Source organism: Halyomorpha halys, unplaced genomic scaffold (assembly GCF_000696795.3).
Source record: "Halyomorpha halys isolate HHAL.00 unplaced genomic scaffold, Hhal_1.1 Scaffold396.1, whole genome shotgun sequence".
In the NCBI taxonomy this organism is placed as follows: Eukaryota; Metazoa; Arthropoda; class Insecta; order Hemiptera; family Pentatomidae; genus Halyomorpha; species Halyomorpha halys.
This window is the reverse complement of record NW_027111420.1, coordinates 473,233-498,368: the sequence shown is the minus strand read 5'-3', so window position 1 is coordinate 498,368 and position 25,136 is coordinate 473,233. Positions and strand designations below refer to the sequence as shown.

Below are 25,136 nucleotides of genomic sequence, written 5' to 3'. Positions count from 1 at the left end.
TCTAGGTGGGCTGTAGGGATGGGTGGAACTAGATAAGGTTTGAACCAAAAGATTAGGATGGTACCAGATAGAATTAACAAAAATATTTTCTATGTTGTGTTAGAATACTTTGCTATTTAATTTACTAAAATGTCTTTATTACTTGAACCCATAGATCTCTATTGCTAGTTTCAGTTGCCCAACAGTCTCCTACTCTGCACCATCTCATCTCGCCATTTTGTAATTTATCGTCCTTTTCATCTCTTGTGTTCCCTTGGTATGACTCTTTAGCAATTTTGGACCATTTCTGGTGTCAAGTCCGCCAACATAACTAGTATTTCTCCATTTCAGTCGATATGTTTCTTTTGATAGACTTTTAAACTTTAATTATAGATGCTATAGACAACCATAGATAATTGATGAGTGATTCTTTCCAACACATAAATTGCATCCCAAAAGAACCACAAAGTGCGATTCTGCTTTTCTCACGCCGTACTCTACTTCGCCGCAAAAGAGAAACTCGAACTGGAGGATCTATACCCATCAGGTGGCCTAGTGATAGAGACATCTTGGTCTTCACAATCAATCAAAGCTATCTCTATTTCGTTTATCTACTCGAACCTTTTCTGAGTTTTCTCCCCTTGGAAAGTCTTCTAGCTGAACCGGATTCGATTTAATCCGTCACAGATAATAGAGTACCGAGAGTATAAAGAATTTGTTGGTGTTTATTGAATTTTATCGAATTAAAGCACACGCATGCATGTATTAATTATTAAAGGTACGTGAAGAAATTTCACTAATTTGAAAAGAAGGAAGGGGATGATGGGGAGGGGAGGATGGCTAAGAAAAACCGGTACGAATTCCCGTTATTTATTTATTTTTTTATAGTAAAATGCAAATCATAATCCTTTTAAGTGTCACCCAATAACCGAATGAAAATGAGGTCAACATTCATCAGAGTATTCTCATTTATTTGTGTCCCCAATTTTCACCTTTTTTTAAACTTCAAACATTAATAAAATATTTCCAGTTTCCTTTACCCCAGAAAAACTCGAATTTACGAAAAAAAAAAAGTAGGTAGGTTTTAAAAAAAGTGAAAAGCATTTCATTGAATCCAAATAACAAAGAATGCTAATTTATTTCTGTCAAATTTTATTCAACTACTTTTTTTTTTTTAACGATTTATGATTTATTTGATGGTGTTCATTAATTTTATTTTTCTTATACAACTCTAATATATATGTATATATATATATATTCATTGGACCATGGCCTAATCATATTTTCTCCTACCTAAATTTATATATGTGTGTACGTTTATTTACATATTCGCTTGTTATAATATATTTTTACTTCCGAATTTGGGGAAGCTTATAAAGGAAAAGTTTATTTTTTTTTAATTTATTATTTTGTCCACAAAATCTAAAATTTTCCAATTTACGTTTGGATTGGGTACCTAGATAATCTTGTATATATCTTATCAAATTTCACCTAATATTTTCGTTCTCTCTTGCTAAAAACTAATTTCCTGGATGCACTTGTTTTAATAACGACTATAGGTTTTATTCCTATAAAATAAATTATTAGCTTAAAATGATTGTTTCGGTACCCGATAGAATTGTAAAGAAAAAGGACAATGTCCAGGAAAAAAAAACTATTTTCATAAAATAAATTGTGATTTATTTTAAATTAAATAAATTGTGATTTATTTTAAATTATATAAATTGTTATTTATTTAAAATTTAATAAATTGTGATAAATGTATTAAGCTAATACTTTAAACGCAGAGGAATGTCATATTCATATTTAGGTCACTAAATATGTATGTATAGATGTATAACTTTCCTCTGTATGTATTGTATTTGTTTAATAATATACAATTTAATTAATAGGGGTCGGGAAAAAAATCATTAAAAAACTAAGAGGATTAAAAACAAAATTATAGATATAGTGAAGATGCATTTACGTAATCACGCTTTTTTTTAATGATTTAATTTATGATTTTTTTTATTGTGAATATTTTATTTATCCATGGACAGCATACTTCTCGGGCTCCCCCCCCCCAATAAATAAATATTTTTTCCATAGTGTGTTTTAGATCAACTAATTAAACAGGTTGTCTCATACTAAGCAAATATTTGCCGTTACTATTCTATGCCTTATCTGGTACCTGTTTATTGAGGAAATGTGTCAAACCAGCATTAGCTACCCAATATAGTTCGGTTGCACTTAAATCAATATTCTATTTTGAAAAACTTGCTTAGTTTTTTTTTTTTTTTTTCTCTAGCATTACAATACGCCCTACTTTTCTAATTCAACAACTCAAAAGCTATTCAGAGAAAAGTTTCGTTTTTTTGAATATTTATTTGATTTCACTCTGATAATTAATTTTTGTAGTTGGCTAAATTATTGTAGTAAATTATTATTAAAGTGTAAATTATTATTATCATAACATTATTATGATGAATTATCTGTATGTGGTTTCGTATAAGGTTGTCATATTGTTAATGTGTGTTCAAATATAAGGGTATTAATTAGTTTATTGATTTATCCAAAATTAATAAAACTGATTTTTTCCGAGAAATACAAATTTATGCTATGCATTTTTTTTTTTTCATATCCCGTTAACGAGGGTTTCTTTGCTCCAGATTTTGGACACCCAGGAGTCGGAAATTTATTTTCTGAATAAGATAATATTTAGAAGTATAAGAAATTAAAGAGACACGGTTGTTATCTGAGTGCTTTATTTTTTAATGTCAAAGTGTAGGAAAGAAATGAATTTTTACCGATTTCAAAAAATAATTTAAACCTTCTCGACATGAATTGTTGGTACAATTTAAGGTCATCGAAAAAAAAAAGAAGTTTTTGTTACAGTTTTATTTTAAATAAAAATAGGGGAAAATAATAAAAAATATATCAAAACGAAACATTCTATTCAATTTAAATTTAGAACAGAATTAATCTGAGTTAAGTATATAAGCGATAAATACTTAATTTAGACTAATAAAGCTGGCAAAGCAGCGGCTTTGCTAGACTATTGGTATATCTGAGGGAAAAAATTGGTTTTATTTTAAAATTGACATGATCGGGTGATATTGTCGTAGACAGGAGTTTTTTTCTCTGATGTGGTTTCTCTATAGACTATCCCAAAGCTTGTAAAGTTATTTGAAAATAAAAAAAAAAAGACAACCTATATAATATATTAAATACAATTTTTTTTTCAGATGTGCTACTCTTAAATCAAAGAAGCTATGTGTATAGATAATTCAAATTCCTTAGAGCGTTGTGGAAGCTATAGAATTTTTAATTTAGATAAGTACAATATGAATTGATCTCAAGTGATACAACTGATAATTTACATTAACAACTGCTAAAATGTAAATAAAATAATAAAAATTACTAAAAAGTTAAATTATAATAATAATAATAATAGAAATAACTCAAAAAATTTTAAAGTGAATAATAATTTACAAGTAGTGAATATAATTACAGTTATTTACAATTAATATAATAATGAGAATACAACAAGATGATGCAGAATATGATAAAAATAAGGATCCAATAATATTTAAATAAATAATAGCTATACATACATTGCTAATTCTAATCGTAATGTAATGAATAATTATGTGGAGTTACACTATATAGTTTAAGGTTCTTTTATCATATTTATTGCTAATTTATTGCTATAGAGTGGTTCCATATTTCATTTTTAACTATTTTTTAGATATATTATTTCTTTTCTAAATAAATTATTATCCATCAATTCTGTAAAAATAAAATAGTTTAGGTGGTAAAGTACCAACGATTATAAGATTTTGTTCTTTATTATTGTGATGCGTTATTGTTATTTTAGCCCATATTAATATTTCTTTATAGTGAATAAAAAGTTTTTTCATATAAAAATGATCTCATCGTTTTATTTTATATCTTCTGTTCTAATTCGTTTACATATGTCATAGGTCTGGTTTGAATTATCGATTCGGATAATGAGATTTAGCTGCCCTGTAAAAACTAACATTATACTCTTTTTCATTCTGGATTAATCTTAAAGAAATGTTGCGCTTTCTGGTCTCATCAACCTAGCCGCGCACGAAACTTCATCGGCTCTCATCTCCAGCTCCTCGCATAGAAGATTCACTTTTTACAAGCGGATTAGAGAAGCAGTTTCAGGGGATGAAGGGAAGCTCGTTTGCAGGAGCTGGATTTCTTTCGCGGATCCCACGAGCGCCCTCTGGAGCGTAATGAACCATTGTTTCCTCCTCCGAGAGGGGAGGGATAAACAAAAAGAAAGGTTGAAAGGAAAGAAGAAGCACAAACTGTGATCAACCATCCGTCATGTTGACAGTGAAGGAGTAAGCAAAATTTTGAAACGAAGCAAGAGCTCTTTCTTTCTCCTGAAGTATTCTTTAATATAGCTTAGACCTGAAAGCCTTTCACCTTACTTTGAGTATACTTCTTTCAACCGGCATCCGATCAAAAACTATATTCGATTTATTTATTACTTTACTCACATTTCATTTTTATAATAATAAAAAAAATAAATAATGAGATAATAGAACGCTTGTTGGCTAATACCGGCCGATTTTTTTTTTTTTTTTGTGGCCGGTGGATTCTTAGATTGTGAAAACCTCAATTCATTTACACGAATGAAATGTAAACCCGGGTTTTTTCCAGCAAGTAAAATTCTTCGCGTGCACAATAGAACCAACGGTTTCACGAGTCAAACAAAACTATTTAAACTTGTTCAGTAATACAATGTTATTTTACTTACGAATTTCTTGACAATATATGTTTTAGATTGTAGACTGCTCTCAGATCTAATTCACTTTAGATTTCGATGATAATAAACGATCATGATTTTTTTTATACTGAACTAGTCTGTCAAAATAGGAATCATGATAAAATAAATTTAATTAATAGTCCTTCGTCTTAATTAAAAGTTACTAAATTAATGAAGGCCTTGTTTTTTATTGTCTACGTGATTAATCAGTCTTTAGTATAAAAAAAATTATCATATTGATTTCAATCCTTTTTATAAATACACTTGATTCGAAATACAGACTTTAAACAATTCTAATTTACAAAAAGACGTTTTATTTATCACTCTAGTATATTACAATTATTTCTCAATAAAAACATCAATTACTTATTTCAGTCTCAAGGAATCTTTTTTATTAGAAATTAAAATTTCCTTAGGCGAAGAATTAGTTCCTACACCTAGTAAAAACTATCTAAAGGACGATTTCCACTAAAAACTATATAAAGGGGCCTCTACATATTGGCCGAGCCATGGCGAACTCAGACATACGCGAGCATGTGGATAGGTGGCTCGGCTTGGTTGGCCTAGGCTCGTTGCCGAGCCGTCGAGAGTCGGTTTTTGGACACAGATCAAAGGGGTTCGTGAGAGCGCTCGTGTAGCATCTACACCATTGTTCTTTGTCTAGTTACAACTAAGAGCTGTTAGGAGGTTAAAGGTGTTTGTTGGTACTTTTTATAATAAGTTTTATATTTAATCTTATTTATTTATATTTAATTTCCTTTCATTTTCTTTTTTTGTAATAAAAATAATACAATCCAAGTGCAATGGCTGAAACCACTATTACGTCCGCCATGTTTGCCTCTCTGAATAACACTGACATGTGGATGGCCCGCTCTTTGTTTGCCGAGCATTTGAACGAGCCTCCGATCCGTGGCGAGCGGCCAACATGTGAATCCACCTTAATATTTCCAGAAATCTCGTCATAAATGCTAAAAATCAATCTTACCTTCTTGTACTGTCAAGCTAAATGTCAAATGCAAATGTAAATACATAAAGACCGCTTTGATCGACTAGGATATTCTAAAGGACACTCAGCACAAGTAAACCTTTAAAATCAAATTTAATAAATTTAAATAATTGCCTTCTACTAGTGCATCTACAACACCTGACTTGACTAAATTTTCAGCTGGCATAATATTGTTGTTAATAGTGATTTATTTATATAAAAATGATTCATTAAAGTCCCTCTCGATTCTGAAATTAGAGGTATCTTAGTTGTAGATTTAGTTTTTTGAAATCGCATCTATGTTCCAATTCATATAATTTTGTCATTTTTGACAACAGAGAAAATTCCATTCACTTATGAAATTTTGAAATAAACCTTATAATACTTTTTAATTACCTTGTTAAGTAACGAGTTAAAGAATATGTGCCAAGGTTCTGACGCTTTAATTGTCTTCATTTCGGTATCTCCTATTATAATATAATGCTTTGGGGATCATTTGTGGGAAGATAGATCTTCTACTCTTGGCTACTGCTTGAGATCATTTTTGATGCTAGGTCTGGCTAAATAATTTTTTGATCATCTGTTTTAAAAGTACTCTTGATAAATTATTTTCTATATTATCAATAAAGTTTATACTTCGTGCAATATCTTTATCCATACTCTTGTTTTGGTGAAATAACAAGTAAATTATTCTCAAGGTTAGATAAATTTGAACCTATAAAACGTGACACAAATGACAGCCCGCTAAAATGCTCATGTAAATACTAAGCGATTTAGAAATATTGTTGCCTGGGTACCGAGTACAGAGTATTGGTCATTATTTCGGCCAAGTGCCTTAGTGGAAAATTTACGGGGCTTCCATTTTGGCCTTAATTATGTCAGGTATTGATTCTCATTAGTCTAATTTTTTTTTTTTTTTTAATTTTCATAACGAGTTTCTGGATTTTTTAAGAAGAAACTCGTGCAACGCCGGTGAATCGATTGAAATATGCATATATCCTGGTTTTTGTTTGTATTAGCATCTATCTTTGGTTCAGTAATGATGGGATATTGGAGCCTAATTACTGTTGTTGGAAAGTCACCCAAAGCCCTTGGAAGAACTAGCAGAAGACGAAGAGGTAAGGGGAACGTACAGGACGAAAGAGGTCGAGTTGGGTCCGGCCCAAGTAGGTCACCAGTTACTCGGGGTCACAGCCTTTCATAGAAAGTGCATTTTTTCTACTTCTTTTCTACATCTTCCACGTCTATAGTAATTATCAATTACTACTCACCTAAACAAAATTACAACTAGTTAATTCGTTTCCGTCGTTTCAATATTGAGAAGTAGTGTTTTTAGTAACGGTGTTTTATACAACTAAAAACATTCATAAAATAATTAAAATTTAAAAGTATGTGTATTTTTTTAAATTCACTAATAATATTGTCTTTTCTTTCCCTGAAAGAAATTACCATTTCCAAATATTTAAATAATTTATAATTTATTTTAAGTTATTTATTTGAAATTTCCTGTACAATTTTAAAACTGTTACGATGTTTTAAATAAAGTAAAGATGTAATAAACGGGTTTTTCCTTCACGAAAAGTAATTATACAAATAACTAACTTACTGTTCTGATCTGTAAGGTAAAAACTTGAAATTTATAGTTAAATTATTTCATTGTATAAAAACACCAACACATATTACACGATTGGTTGAGAGGTATGTTTGTGTGGGTATGCGGTTTTGTGTGGGCACGGAGATTATTATGCAAGGTAAGTATTAGTTAGTTTTGTATCAAATTTATTTACATAGCATTTATCGTTGTAGATAATTTGGTTGAAGTATGCTAACCAATTGTGGGATTTTCTTTTTGTGTATGCCAGAGAGAATATAAAAAAAAATTCATTATTTGTCTTATTTTTGTTAGTTTTAATATTTTAAATATATAATAAACTATGTTATGCATAATAAATACTTAATGATTGCTTACCTTGAGTCATACATATATAATATATCAATCATTAAATTATAAAATTAAAATAAATTCATTATTATGACCAATATAAAGTACTGATTAATTAATTAATTAATTAATTGAAATACCGATAAAAAGTACTAAAAATTGAATTGATTGTTAATTTATCCCTATTTCGGAGTAGAATTTGTAACTTCTAAAAACTACTACTCTTTAACTTTTAAAAAATCAAAGGTGCTACATATAAAGGAGTTATTCTCTTATGCTTTTTAGTAAACATCTCTATTTTTCTTAAAATGTTATATAAAACCTTCATCCACTCACGCCTTTAATTGCCTCTTAGTAGGATGTTCAATTAATTGAGAGTAGGCAATATCGATCAATTATCTTCGTAGATAAACTTGATTGATATTATAAGACAGCTAAAATTAAATTAATTTATTTTACGATATGTGGTCCGATGTTGCTACACAGTCATGCGTACATGATTTAAGTTATGTGCTATTAAACTTTAGTCAATACTTAGATGATTGTCTGCTGCTTTTGGTGTATCACGTTATACGTAATGTTCACAATGTGTGACACATGTGACACGATCATACCACTGGGAGGTGGCTCAGACCAATTGGATTACTACTAGAATTACGACCAAATGAGAATATGAGAGCAAAATGTGGTATAAGTCAAAACTAGAGTTTTGAAATATTCAATACTTTAGGTGAAGTTCTATAATGATTTTGGTAATGAATAACAGTTTTCTGTGGTTTGTCAAAAGTATAGAATTTGAAAAATATCCAAAACTTTAAGAGCATTTGAACTTTATCAGCACTTAGGATTGGTCTAAGGCTATGGACGATCTTATGCTCCAGGACCTTATTAGCTACTGGGAGGAGGCATATAGATTGGTAGTCTTTTGGGGTTTCCTTATCTGTGCCACCTCCCTTGTAGAACAGTATTACCTTGCAGCTACTGTGGCGCCAGTTCGATTCCAACCATGAAAACTTGATCTTCTTACTTAGATTAGAATAGCGTTGTAACCTGTAGGATCCCACTCCCCGCTCTCTCCCCATATTTCAGAAAAGAAAGGGGTCACATACACGTACGTGTACACATGTACCTAAAAACATTTACGAATTCTCTGATCCTTACAAAATAAGATTTTTTTTACCCTGCCCTGTTGTCTTCTTTTAACTATTTACTATAGAAGTGCTTACCTTAGTGTACTTAGCTTTTGAAATTCTTTTTTAAGAAACCACATGAATCAAACACTCCAGTCAGACCTCAGTCCTACGTTTGCTGTTACTGGGATATTTCGTTATGGAACAGTTGTGCTCTACAATTTCACAACAGCCGCTACGTGTTCGAGAGTGTGACATTTCGACCGGTACACCGGCTACCACATCTGTTTTTCGTCCTGTCATCGTAATAGATGAAGAAATATAAATGGTAAGGTTTTCTCTTCCCGAGTTTAGGAGATTTGAGACAATTCAGTGACATGTCGTGACCCCATAGCGTTTCAGTACCTTTTGCGGTTATTAGAGTAGGAAGTAAATATATTAACATATATAACACCAAAACTGTTTATTTCATCATATCATATTAAGGTTTTGTGCATCTTGTTGAATTATATTTATATTTAAAAAGAGTTCTAACCATCACCTATCAGGTCTATTGAAAAAAAATTATTTGCTGAGTTTCTATCTGCTAAAAGTTATTTTCATTCTTTTTTATGATTCATATCAATTGTACAACATAATGATTTGGTCTCAAATATTAAGTGCAATATGAAGTTTCCCTAATACATTGGAGATTATAATGGTAATTTTTAACGAACCGAATCGAACAAAGGTTCGATGCCTGTAGTGCCAAAATTTTATAAATTTATGATTTTTTTTCCCACAGAGTTACAAGAAAATCTACAAGATCAAACCTACCACCTCCGTCCAATCTTCATTTTGAAGTTTTATCAGCCGATTCAAAGTTTTTTTTTTTTTGTATAAAAAATAAAATTAAGTAAGATTAAACTTATTCTAAATATAATTAAAAAAATCTCGAGAAAAAAAATTATTATTTTGTGAATAGGTGTATCGGTTTGTAAAATTAAAAGAGGTATTGGCGAGTGCATGGGATCTCTTAGGTCTGTATTAAAGCCACCAAAAATTAAAAGTTGAACAGTCCAAAACTTTTTAGTTACATATCTGCTTAACGTAGATGAGGTTTGGTATCAACTATACTTGAAAAAATATTTTAATTTATGCCTTTAAAAAGTAGTATTGTCCCTGATTCCTTTCTACCTAACTCTTTCACTCAGTCCGGGTAAGAATATAAGTATTTTCGAAAAACATTTTCTGAGAAACACTTCGAGAAAATGATTGTTAGTTCAGTCTTGAAAGACGCGTCAAGTGATACAGGAGGAAGCGGGCGAGAGAAGAAATATATTTACAAATTGTGTAGTCTTGATTAAATATAAAAACTCTCCAGTTTCTTCATATTTTTTAAATAAACTTATTAGAGCCGTTATCAAATTAAATAAATTTGGTTACAGTGTCAGAGACCCCTTCCGTGTTTTACTCCGGAAGCCCTTTATTGCAAGCAGAAAAATTTTCCTTAAAATCAGAGAGAAAAAACGGGCTATAACTGTAATACATTTGGCTTACGGGATAGTAAACACATATATTTTGAAACCAAAATAAAATCCATGAGAGGATGCTCATGGATTAATGTGTTGGTAAAATAATAATTATTTAGTAATATAAAATAAGAACAGAGCTTTTTGTGGGTCTCATATGTAAATATATTACTTGGCTTATATGTGAGGTTGTTTAGGAATTTCGCTGTTGTAGTTACGTCCTTCTCACTAACCTCGTCCATACTGAGCCGATGTGTCAGTGGGCGATAAAGGTGAAGACCATCAATTTCGCCAGGTAAACATAAAAAAAGTCAATCTCGATCAGTCTCTGTCCAGCAAGTCCCCAATTTGACGTGATAGTAAGGGCAACCAGATCCTGGTTTACATGGTACAATATATAATTTCGATACTGTAGATAATACAGTCGATACTATTCGGGGTCTTCTGGTGTACGCTGCTAAGGATGAGAGAGGCATAAAAAATGAGACCATTAATCCCGATAAAAAAAAAAACATGTGTAAATACAAAATTAATACAATGTGTCACTTTATTTTAAACCAATTGTCTCATTATTTTTTTATTAATGTCCTAAATCTTTTAATGATGGTTGAAAATATACATTTTAAAGAATTTTTTATATCTGCTAGAGGCAGCAATACTTTGATAATTTTTGAGTGTTGTCGCTAAATCTCTATCCATTGTCTTAACAGCATAAGGATTAAATATTAATTATAGCAAAATGTATAATAATTTGAATTAAAAGACTAACAGGTATTTTTTTCCTTTTTTTTATTAACCCAAACTGGCCGAAATACAGAACGACAATCAGTAGCTTGTGTGGCACTATAGTGTATTATTATCAATTTTATTTTTATTAATTTTTATATGTTTTTTATTACCATTATTATACATAATTGTTACTTCGATGGATATATTCTTAAAATCGCTATGATAGTTTTTTTATATCCATGTCATTCCAGTTCCCGCCATATTCTGTTGAATCTCAGTACCCACCTCCTCCTGTCGGAGTTATCGTATTCCGGCTGAATATTCTCACTGTGAATGTTTTCCATGTCCTGGACTGTAGGGAAGTTGTGTGATAGTGTACCGCGTTCATTGTGGTCACAGTGGTTATTTGATTAAGAAAAGAAGAAAAAAAAGTTCGGACTGAGCCTTTTGAGATTATTTGGCTGAAAGGTCTTTCAGTTCCAACGAGAATGTAAAAAAAGAGGTTCAACTCTTCTTCATAGCTATGGAGATAAATCGATACACAAAAGGCATTGATTAAAGTGTAAAATATATTGTTGATTATAAAATATTCACGCTCATCACTAAACGTGTAATAATTTTTTTAAAAAAAAAAGTATAAACAAGTGCCAATGTATTTTAAAAAAAATTAATTATATTGAAATTATTAAAATGAGTAACAAGAAATCTGTGAAACTCTGGTGAATGATATAATGATATCTGGCTCAGTATATAAAAGAAATAATTAAATCATATACTGTTGACAATACATTGATTTTCCATGCTCTGAACCATCATTCATTATTACCTCAACGGACTATCACACCTACTCTTGTGGTTGACTCATATTTGATCTGAGGGTTGGCTGCCTAAAATATTCATAGAATGATGCCACCTTAACACAAATATAACTGACCTAATACTTGCGATGTCGATACAATGCTGAATTGTTTTTGTTCTGTTAAATAAAATGTATATTCGGACATCGATTGACCTACTCACGAATCATGAAAAATTAATTTTATTCTCTAAGTGGAGAGGGATCTAGAACTAAGGAATGATTTATTAATAGGCTAATTAGTCCCTGAATAGAAATTAATTGTAATTAATGTTTTGGAGGTGGAGCTATTAATGCTTTGGAGCTAAGTGGAGGTGGAACATACATTAGAATCTGGAACAAATTGAACTCGATTAATTGTGAAAATTGTCATTAAAAAAATTTTTTTTCGATATTAAATGAAAATATAAATAAAATCGTACAAAAGGTCGATAAATTAAAAATTAAATTGTCAGCAATGAGATGAATGTTGATTAAAATTTTTATTTATACAAATGTGTATATAAATAATAATAAGTTTTTAAATTATGTTATTTTATAAATAACAAATAGAAAAATATTTATTAAATTGATGTCATTGTTGGCTTTATCAATATTATTTTAATGTTTAATGAGGTGTATATAGTTGACCGTAGATTACTGATTGGAGAAGATGGTCGGGGGAGGAGGGTGCGGTCAGCAAAGAAACAACATAAATAAACAAAAACAATATTTATTTATGCCGACGTTTCGACTTGATTTTCAGGTCTTCATCAGGGCTATAAAAACAAAAAGACAACAACTATCATTGAGAGAGAAGAAAAAAATTATATAAATAAAAATAAAATAGATAAAACTATATATATAATAATAATAAAAATAAATAAATGCAAATATATAAAATAAAATAAATAATAGACTAAAAAAGTTGGAAATATACACAATAATGGAATGAAAATATAAATTAGTTGATTACTAACTATTTAACTATTTTAAGTATTTTAATGTTTAATTTATGGTCGTTAATTGTCCCTGATGTGATTGAATCAGTGTAAATAAATGTAGGAAACAAAGGGCCTGAGGCAAGATGCAAAGCATGATCGTGAACCTTTAACAAGACATGTCCGACAGTTCCAAATTGAACAAGTAATAGCGAGCCGAAGAGGGGAGACAAAAACAAAACCTTCCTGAGTAATTACTGTTTAACAAGATGGCGTGGGAATGAATCTCGCTTCGGGTTGGGAAAGGATACAATCGGACACGGCGGATCTTCGCTACCAACTCCCGTCATTAGGTCGTGAGGGTTGTATCTTGGGGCGGTGTCAAGTTAGGTCTCTTCTGGGGTGTCAAGTTTAGGCAGTCCCTCTGTGATGTTCTATATTATAAGCAAGGTTTGAACAACGTATAGTACAAGAGCCGGGAAGAAAAAAAGGCAGTTATCTCACCCTAATTTTTTTATTTCTTTAATGAAAACTGTGTATAATTACTAGCCAAAATTGATGAGTCTGCCAAGTATAGGTAGGAGGAATTATCTTAAAAAATAACTACAACACAAGAAAATCTAAGAGAACATTATTTAAAGAAGAGTAAATTTGCTGAAATATTTGCCCTAAAAGAGCTATTTACGTCCAATAGTTCTCGAGATATAGCTTTTTAAAAAGCAAAATTTCTTTAGTAAATCTATTTTGAGAAATCTATATCTCAGGAACTATGTGACGTACTGATATAAGCACTCAAATTAAAGCTAGTTTAATAGACTATAAAAAATGTTATGAACTTTACCTTCGTAGAAATAGTAGTTTTTATGACATTTGCTAAAATAAATTGGTTTATAGTTGTTCAGACAATAAGTTTGATTTATGAAAAACTTTATTTCAGAAACCATTGGACGTACAGTTGTCTGCCAGCGCTCAAATTAAAGTTAATTAAATTTACTACAAAATAGTTAATTATGTTTATCTTTTTAGGAGTAGTATTTTTTATAATATTTGACGTTTATTTTGTCACAAAATGTTAATTTCTAGTTGTTCGTATAAAATGTTGGATTTTTGAAAAAATATATCTCAAGATCCATAAGACGCATTTATGTCTGCCAACACTCAAAATAAAGGAAATTTAACTTTCTATAAAGTAGTTTATGACACTTATCTTCGTAGGGGTAGTAGTTTTTATGATATTCACATATGAATATAAATTTGGCAAATGATAATTTATCCGAACAACTACAAATCAATTTATTTTAGCAAATTTCATGTAAACTATTACTCCTACGAAGATAAATGTCATAAACTACTTTAGAGTAAGTTAAATTTCCTTTATTTTGAGTACTTAAATAGAATCTACTTTATAGCTCATTAAACTAGCTTTAATTTGAGTGCTAATAGACATCTGTATGTCAAATGGTTTTTGAGATATAAATTTTTCAAAATAAATTCACTAACTACTGATCTTTCAGTACGTCCCATACAACATTTTTCCGAAACGTTGCTTTTTAAAAAGCTATATCTCGAAAAATATTTAATGTAAATAACTCTATTAGGGCTCATATTTTAGCAAATTTACTATTCTTTAAATGACCTTCTCTTAGGTTTTCTTGTGTTGTTCCTACTTTTTAAGATATAGAGCTCTGAATGAAAAAAAAAATGTTGTTATCGCTTTGAAACAGCCGCCATTTTTTATTCCCCCTAATTATATTAGGTACCCCCAGACCCATCAATTTTGGCTAGTAATTATACATAGTTTTCATTAAAGTAATCAAAAATTGGGTTGAGATAACTGCCTTTTTTCTCCTCTTGGGATCTTGTACTAGTACTTACTTCTTAATACCTATGGATGGAGATAAGGTGGGTCATGTTCTCAGGCTAGAGGTTGGCATACCGCCGTTCGCGAGTCACATATGGCTCCTTATGAGGGTTTGTTTCTTGGGTAAGTAATTTCTTTTGAAAGAAAAGAGAGTTCTTTCAGTCAATCACATCTTTATCATTGTTTACCTAGGGGATCTTTATGTAATTTTCAATTTTATAACTTGAATTGACAAGGATTTTTTCTTAAAAGCAATAGTAATAATAAACAAATCTTTTCTAAAGAGATATCAAGACGTTAAACTGCTGATCGAAACTCTGGCGTTTATCATCCTCTCAAAGGAAAAGCAAACAAATTAAGACTTTACTCGATTGAAATTAATTAATGAAATCGCTCTAGCAATAAATCTTCACAAAAATGTACGTAGCCGAACCCTCTCGCTGCCCGTCCGTGGTCTGCGAACCACTGATTGGAATCCACTGTTATATTGGATATATGAGGAACTGATTAAGTAATACTAATTAAGGTTTATAAATTATTAGCCTAAAATAATAAATACCTAAGAGTTGTTTAATTGCACCATCATGTCTACCCAGTGCTGAAGAGAAGGCCAACATTCTCAGTTGGGGGATCGAAAAGTTCAAATAAATGTTTTAAAATAAATAAGGTGTTTCAATAAACAATTGTTTTAAATTCCTGACTAGTTAATAATAGTTAATCATAAATCTATAGGTCGACAATAAAGGAATTACAGATCAAATTGCACTATTTATCCACTTTCTTACCAAATTCATCTTGGTTGGAAATTATTTGTAATTAATTATTTCCTGGATCATATACCTACTCTTTACTGACTCAAATAGCTTTGAAGTTTGTCATTCACTGAGAAATAAGTTTCTAGTTATTTTTCGGTTCAAAAATATTTTGTCTTACAAAATTAGAAATGTATTTTGGTCTAAAGCTCCTTATATCTGACAACGAATACAAAATTGGAAAGTACATATGAAATGTTCTGAACTTACTGATTTAAATTATACCTAATGCGAACCAAACATAAGTTATCTAGTATCGACATGTAATTGCACGTATATGTCTTGTTTATCAAATACGGTTCAAATTATTATTAGGAATTATGGGGATTATTCTCAAACCTGATGAATTCATCATAATAATTTTAATTTAAAAAAATGTTTGGGACTCGCATACATTTTGCGTAAATTTTGTCCTAGTGTATATAGTAATACCTCGTTTTATTTTCACCTGAATATTGTTGAATGAGATTCTTCACTTTTTATTTTAACTATTTTAAACATTTTTTTTTAGCTATAAGCGTTCTTTTTTATCAGAAACTAATTTGTTTAAGGAAAGAACCAATAGCATGGTCCCAATAATACCCGAAACCAAAACCGATCTTATATAACAGACATCTTTTTAGAACATTTGCAACCTCAAACAATATTCCGTTTCCCTGTTTCCTATTGACACAGTTCCTGCCTCGAGCAGAAAATCTAACTTGGCGTTCTCAATATTCTAGTCCTTAAATTTCCTCCTCGAATTATAGCTGTTGTTGCACAACCATTAGATACAGTTCCCGACGTATCCTCGATTATCAGGAAGCAAATTATAATGCATTAGCTGAGAACTGGCTTGGTCATCATCTTCACCGTAGGTACAGGTCAAAGACACAAGTCACTGATTTGCTCACTGTAATTTAGTCCTGCACCTTTTCACTTTCGTCTTAGCTGGCAGGAATCACGGTCCTCTGGTCTTGCGAAAGCCACTCATTGTATAAGAGAAGAAGGAACGACTATTCGGTGCAGTCCTTCATGAGGACCGGTTCTGTAGGCGGGACGTTGGTGACCTAACTGTCGAGGAAGCGAAACGCGCAACATGTGTGTGACCGTAAAACTGATGTATTTAATGACTATAAATTCTGCTAAATTAATCAGCTAACATATACATATACAGATATACATTAATATTTATGTTTACCTGTTTATGTTTTCACGCTCACTATGCATTAATCGTATGAACATATTATATGGTCTATTTGAAAAGTTTCATCAGTTGCATGAACAGTTACACAATAACATTTCTTAATTATGTAGAGACTCAGTTATGGTTTAGATTATTCATTTTCAGCTATGCGAATAAAAACACGATCATGCTATAGCCAAACATATTAAATTTAAAAAAAAATTTCAATGAAAATAGGAAATAAATCCACCGTTAAATGTTCAGAGTTCTGCAGATTCAAAAAATACCAATGAATTAAATATAATATCAACACAGACACTGCAACCCAGTTCAGGTCTTCACCACACCAAAGACCATTTCCCTCTATTTTAAGCAAAGGTCTGTCAAGTTGTGGTTTCAACCTCGTCTTTCCATCTCATCAGTAGCCGTCCTTCTTCTTTTTCCTAACACACCCCAACAAAAATTGCCTTATGGGCGTGTCTCTATCTATTCTTGCTGCATGTCCAGTTCACTGCAGTCTTGAGAGTTTATATTTGATACCACATGCGTTTTCGAGTAAATTTGATGCAACCGAGTTTAAACTGGTATAATATATGTTAAATATATACATAATAAAAATACCGGTTGAATATTTAAAAACAAATGTTCTCTTCAAGCATAATTTTGGTTAGTATTAATGCAAAAGATGAAAACAAAAAATATGTCCTCAGAATAGAAAATCGTCACTCACATTATTTATTTTATACATAAAGGAGCTTATTCTTGTACAAGAGACGGGAAGAAAAAAAGGCAGTTATCTCACCCCAATTTTTGATTACTTTAATGAAAACTATGTATAATTACTAGTCAAAATTGATGAGTCTGCCAAGTATAGATAGGGGAATAAAAAATGGCGGCTTTTTCAAAACCTCAAAAAAACATTATTTTTTTCATTCGGAGCTCTATATCTTAAAAACTACCAACAACACTAGAAAATCTAAAAGAACATTATTTTAAGTAGAGTAAATTTGCTGAAATATTAGCACTAAAAGAGCTATTTACGTCGTATAGTTCTCGAGATATAGCTTTTTAAAAACCAACATTTCTTAAAAATGTACTGAAAGATTAGTAGTTAGTTAATTTATCTTGAGGAATCTATATTTCAGGAACTATGTCACGTACAGATGTATATTAGCAATCAAATTGTAAATACCTCTATTTTAAATTTTAGCAAATTTACTCTATTTTTCTTAGATTTTCTATTGTTGTTGGTAGTTGTAAAGATATAGAGCTCTGAATAAAAAATTAATTATTTTTAATCTTTTGAATTAGTCGCCATTTTTTATTCCCTTTACCTACACTTGGGAGACTCATCAATTTTGACTAGTAATCATATATAATTTTCATTAAAGTAATCAAAAATTGGGGTGAAATAACTGCCATTTTTCTCCTCTTGGGCTCTTGTACTGTTCGGTTCCATGTCTATAGTTAAATTTGTGTTCAGGCATAATCAATTGAAACGTTGATCCAATTTTAATGATATTTTAAGAAATGTTGCAAGTTGGTCTCTAATTGATCCTATACACCAATCGAAAACGGTTCTCTCGATTTTGTCCAAATTTGAAGGAAAGTTAAGGATTAGTGTGAAAATGTCTCAAGATTATTTACGGACCTGATACTTGGCGAACGTTTTGTTCATTGTTATTGCTATACCCAGTTTAAGAAAGAACTGATTCGTTAAAATATTTTACACAGTTTTTATAAAATATAAACTCCAATGAAATATTTAACACTTTTTTAGGTCGATTGCAGAATTATTTATTAGTTTTTAATCATCCCTAATATTAATAATTACCTTTTATGTCTGAGAAAAAGGATGTATTATGTTTTCTTTTAGTGGTGGGAGCAAAAACTCACTGTCGCAGTAAATATTTAAGGTGCACACATGCAAAGAGTACGTCTAATAAAAATACGTTTTAGAAAATTTAAGTGTGTACCCTGAATTGTTTTGAATGATAAAAAGTAATTAATTCGCTGTTAATTAAATTCATCGCATCCAGTAGTTTCGTTTGCAGAGATTTAAAAGGAAAAAGAAGTGAGATAATAAAACCGGAATAGAATTCAGGTCTGCAACTCATCTAATGCAAATTTGTGGCTAGTTCTCTGTCCGGGTTTTAATTCGGTGACAACCACGTCGCAGCAAAAATAGATCACCTTGCAGTTTTTTAATCGCTGCGATTTTTTAGTTGCACGGACTTATATTTTAAACAAAGAATTTTGTTTTTTAGTTTTTTTTTTTAAATAGAAGGTTTTTTTAAAATGTGTCTCAAAGTTCAATATAAGTTTGATGTTTTTTCTTGTGATTTTGAAAATTAATCATATTAAGATTATAACAAAATAATATATGTTTAATAAGCATGAAACTATATTAATATTAATTTTTGTTGTAGTTAATTTTTATAATGAATTTCTTTAATGAATACATTTTCTAGATGCTAATCCATGGAAGAAAAATATGTATAAGAAACGTTATCCTTTCAAAAGCTTAGACCATTATTTTCCTTTTCTTTATTTTTTTTTTTTGGTAGTCTCTTTGGTTTTCAATACACGATTAATCAACTTCATAATTTTGGTATTATACACATTCATTTTCCAAGTCCTCCGTATATTTTTGAAATCCATTGCTTAATTTTGTTTCACTCATATGTCAACTGGAGAATTGGGAGGTAATATTTTCAATCAGGAAAAACCCTCCACTCCAACAAAATATATTTCTTTTTAATTAAAGGTAATTAATGTTCACTTTATTTTTTCTATTTTTAGTTGGAGTTCTTCACCGAACCCGAGATGTCTGCTTACATCTCCTACGTCCTGATGGCAGTTGGCGGCGCCATGTTCATCCTCAGCATCCTTGGTTACTGCGGGGCCCTTCGGGAATCCAGGTGTCTTCTGGGATTTGTAAGTATTATTTAACTATCAAAGTATTTTAGTGAAAACTCCTTTCTATTAATGTTTATTCCTTAAGATAGTAAAATTAGTTCAGATTCAGAATCTGAAAGCCACGAAACGTAGATGAAAATATTGATTAAATAAAGATATTATTAAGGAGTTTTCACAAAATACCTAATAAAATAATTATGAAGTACTTTATAAAAAATCTTGCCAACTAGTTTGCCGTTACCATTTTGAAAAATGCTATTTTAGCACAGGATAAAAAAAAAATCACACGGGTGTCGGGATAAAAGTACGTAGTTCTAATAAACATGCTTTCCAATTCTGACTCTAAGAAATCTTGTACTATAATCTGGCAGACGTGTTGTTCATTTTAGAAAACGATATGTGATATGTATATTTAGAAGGGTCTGGAGCTCAGTACTTTGTAAGAAGTATTTCTTATCTTAGTATTTACTAGGAGGTGGATTGTTCAAGATCCCACTCAACCGCCAGATTTTTCCCCCAATAAAGGATACAGCACTTCATATAGGTTTTATGAACCTTTGAAGGGCTTTTGAACCCACAGTGTTGACTCACGGTTACAGTAACAGAATGAATAATTATCTACCACAGCCGGATTCGAACTCGGTCCTTGGAGTTAGTTAGCGTCTTATTACTTTCCCCCATGTAGAACTTTTTTTTATTTTTCCTAAGATTTATTGTCACTTCAATTTTAAAACCTCCCTGCTACAATGAAAAACATAATATGTCTTACAATTTAGTTAAGAGATCTCGGGATCAACGCCGCCATATTTTGTTCGCGGACTGGAATGTCGTTAAATATTACTATCGTGGATCTGAATTGCTGCCCTGCATGAATAAGTTTCCGTTGTGCAGATACGTTAATAGCATTTACGGTATTCAGAAATGGTTATTTTCTCACAAGATTAGTTCTAATTATCACCCTCAGAGGACCTCAATTAGTTTAGTATCTTTTGTATTACGTTGGCAGATAATCATTCGATTATCACAGGATGATATTTTCTATTTTCTTAAGAAATGTTTTATATTTTGTTGAAATAGTAAAATTTTTAATTTATTTACGAAATAATTGTTCATTTTGTTGTATTCCCTAATATGTTGTTTTTTTAAGAAAATAAATGTGATTATCATTAGTGAGCTAACATTACTAGATATCCTCACCCAGGACCTGCGTTCACCTCACCTATATAGCACCAAACGGTCATTAAGTGTGTAAGCGGAGTTGTCTGAAGCGATGAGAACTTTCCTTCGGCTGGGAGTCCCACGGGAACTCACGGCGGAGGGTCCCCCCCAAGGCCAGCGTCCGTCTGTCTGTCCTGATAGCCGGAACAGCAACTGGAACGGGGTATCGGCTTCTCATTCTACGATCGCTTCATTGTGTACCTCAATTAGGTATTAATTAAGATTCGGACCTTTCCCTGACTCTTAGGAGATAATTATTCTCGAATGAAGACCGTTTGTATAAGTGAATTACCATTTCAGTAAGCAAAAATTCTCAGATCGGATGCTATGTGGAATCGAATGATTCTATTGTAATTACTGACCTAAACAGGGTCAGTAAGTACAACATCTAGACTATTTGGGAAAGTTTGTAAATTTTATAAAAACTCAGAAATCGGCAGAAATAAAGTATACTCCAAAAACAAGCTGAAAAATGTATATTTTTGTAGATATCCTATTCAACAAAAGTTATCCTCAACATTCATGTAGCTAGGTCAGTGTTCATTTATTGTTCTTTAAGGTCATCCCAATTAATATTACTTGTTATAAAATGTTTTTGTGTACTAACTCCAAGAGGAAAATTACGTATCAAATGATGTTTAAATTTTATGAACTGTCATGTTAATTCCACCCTGTGTTCGTGCTATTGTTTGTCGTACGCAAAGTAACTGTTAAATTTAATTCTTAGATAAATTCCACTTATAGGAGGTCATATTAATTTATAATAAATCTGCTAAAGTGGTTGTTTATTGGAACAATGTTTGAATACAACAATTTGTACTGTTGAAGTATTATTTATATAAAAGTGATTAGGTTCGAATAAGTCCTCAGAACTCCCTTTATAGTTTTTTCTCCTTACATTAAAAAAATAAAGTAATAGATTTAGACTAGGGAAACAAGGAAATCTCTTCGAATCCTAATTTCTTAAAGCTTCATTCTATGTGTGAATGGAGTAACATGGACGAATCGCTGCACTCCGTCCCTCCGACTTGTTGGACGATGGTATGGTGTGGAGTCTGTTGATTCGATTGTCTTCAACTGTTTGACGCGACAATCCTTAAGATCATTGTTCCTTAAATTGGAAAGCTGTTGGCTGCCTTTAATGATTACTAGGATAGCTCTATGGAATGAAAACTCCACCGTCCTACACTGGTCAGAATAGGTTGGATACTTATAGGCTAATCATGTGTATTTTAGAAATGATCAGTTTTGGGTAAACAAATAAAAAAAAAATATGTTTAATAGTAATACCCCTCTTATTCCTGTTGAACAGATCCGCTACTTAGGACTAATTCTGGACAAACGACTTACATGGAATCCTCATACAAGACTGAAAAGACAGGAAACTGTCGATTCCGACTATTACAACATTTACTTGACAAACGGTCCAAACTTCCAATCCATTACAAAAGACTGATCTACATGACTATTATAAGGCCTATCTGGACATACGGAATTGAGGCTATGAGGCTCCACCATACCATCTAATTCCTCTTGAATCCAATCTTTACAGTCCAAAATCCTTCGTAAAATCCTCAATGCTCCTTACTTTGTCACAAACCAAATCATCCATCAGGACCTCAATGTCCTCTATGTTGTAGATTTGGCCAGAACCAGATACCAATCCTTCCATTATAAACTTCCCAACCACCCAAACCAACTCGTTTCTAACCTGGCTTCTCCTTCACTACCTAATAATCCTCCTAGGCGTCTGAAAAGAAGATGGCCTCGAGATCTTCTCCTTTAGAAATGTTTTTGGAGTTCTATCAATGGGTAGATTCTCTACATGTTTGTATCATGTCATAATATAACTTACAGGAAATTTACTTGGTTTGTATATATGTATATAGTTGTAAATAACAATAAATAAATTATTAAAAAAAAAAAAATGTATAATAGTACCCGAGATTCAGTTTTTCTAAATTACTCTTCTCTATCGCTCATGTTTATAGCTAATGCACGTAAACCTTTTTGATTAAAATCTCTTGTTCTATTTATTCACTTATCTTTCATTTTATTTTATTTTTTATTATTATTACCATTTATTTATTTTTTTGTTTCCAGTACAGGTTAAAGCTTTTGCAGCTGTTTATTTATTCTCGATTTAATATCGATATGTATTCGAAATAAGGCTATAAGAAATGGTCATACCACGGAAAATCAACTTATTATAGCCAAAGAGGGTTTCAAGATTTTATAAAAGAAATTAAATACTTTTTTAGCGGTTATTATAGGCAATATTATAAACATTTATATCGTTTTTACGAATATATTTCTAATGTATAAACATAAATTGAAGCTGTTTCAAATGTTTACTTTCTCTAGAAAGTTGTTGAGCAGTTTATGGGCTCGTGGCTGACCCAGGCTATGATAGGGGTTAAGACAAGCTAGGTTTAATGGTTAATAGCAAGGGCATGATTGGGTTATTAGGCGCGAACAACTTTTACTTCTCGGACAGTTCAGGTTTTCTAAACAATTTATAAGGGCACTAACACAGAGTGGGCCGAATCGCAAATCTAGTACCTAAAAATTCAAATAAGGGTTTTTACTCATTTTTTCGCTTAAGAGATGGTTAAAAGTTGAATAGATAAAGTGTATAATCCGCGAAATAATAAAATAATTAACTTGTGACAAAAGATTATATTTACGAAAATAAAAAAAATATTTACTCTAATATTATTATATTTAAACTTCTTAATCAGTGTCAGGAAACACTGCTTTAAAGCTAAATTGTTAAACATTAGTAGCGATAAAACTATATTTATTATTTATTAATAAATAAACATTGTGTTTGTGACACTTTTAATTATAGTTGTGACGTAACTGCGTTTATCTCAACACAACTGTACTGTCTAAACTTAGGGCGGAAAGAGATGTTTTCGTAATAAATAGTAACAATCATTGCTTGTTATGGAAATATTTTTTTTTTTATTTAATGTAATTTACAACTGTACAAAATAATACAATAAGTAAATATGTTGTATGTTTCATATACATTTGAAAATCTTGGGAAGGAACCACCCATTGGTGGTACTTCAAACATTAATTTAAATTAGAAGGTCCCGTGGCCATCTTCTTTTCGGACGCCTCGGAGGATTATCAGGGATCGTTAAGGATGAAAGATGAAAAGTCTTAAGAATTAATGGGTTAGAATGGTTAAGAAGTTTGGAATTAAAAGACGCATATCTGTTTTGGGCCAAATCTGCAACGAATGGGATGTTAAGGTCTTTGTGAATGAGTTTATTTGTAACGTAATAAGGAGCATCAAGGATTTTACGTAGGATTTTGGATTGTAACGATTGGATGCGGGAAGAATTTGATGGTTTTGTGGAGCCCCAGAGCTCAATTCCATATGTCCAAATTGGTCTGATTATCGTAGTGTATACTAATTTTTTGTAGTGAATGGGAATATGGTAATAAATGAATCGGAAAATAAAATTAGGTAATGAAGGAGATCTTGAGAAATGATTCCTTGATATTTTTCGGGTTCGATGTTGCTAGTCTATTTAAATTTGCTATTTAGTGTTCCGTGTGTTTCTTTACTTGAGGATCCAGCTAGTAAAATTATTTTTCTTGCAATTATCATACCATGAATTAATATTTTTTATATTGTAGAAGGTATTTTAATCCATCCAGATCGAATTTCATAAAGTCTAACAGCATCTTTTACCTGCTCTTTGAATTAATTCGACTCCTCATACAAAAAGTAGTAGTGTGTGTTTTCGCTGCTGGTTTTAATATGAAAAATTAGGTAATATTTTTAGAATAGAAATATAACAACCAAAAGACATACAATCGTGTACAATCATTTTCTTATATATTTTAAAATCGAATAGGACTATAATTTAGTTTAATATACGTTTAATTATTTTTTTTATTTAAGCAGTTACATACTTTCAGTAGCTATTCAAATTTAAAATGTTTTCAAAATTAAACTACTGTTTAGCCCGCTATGTACCATTTTAATAAAAATATATTTTTTTTATTAGGGTTCATCTTCCTTTTTTATTTGACTTATTGTCTTTTCCTTGTCAGAGCCTCAGTTATTAAATTTATTTATAACATCAATCACAATTTTAACTGCCAAACCCTGTGTTAGAGCCGGAACTAGGATTTTTATGAAGTGGCCTAACCTAATATCACTTTTTCTTCTTTCACCCCTATCTCTTTCCCTCCTCCAATTAAAGTCGACAGTTCTATATCAGCATTTTAGGTAATATATTTCAAAATAAATCATCTCACAACATTAATTTACTTTATAGCCGGTATTAATGTTACCTCATTCAG

At 31.1% G+C, this 25,136-nt stretch overlaps 1 protein-coding gene across 1 annotated transcript in view; it reads left to right on the top strand.

Moving 5' to 3' along the window:
• Window positions 1-25,136, top strand: part of LOC106682216 (tetraspanin-1) — a 153,384-nt gene that overhangs the window by 115,367 nt on the left and 12,881 nt on the right. The window contains exon 4 of the mRNA XM_014422951.3: window positions 19,476-19,610. Coding sequence (XP_014278437.1) covers window positions 19,476-19,610 — 135 coding nt within the window. The remainder of the gene's footprint in view (window positions 1-19,475; window positions 19,611-25,136) is intronic.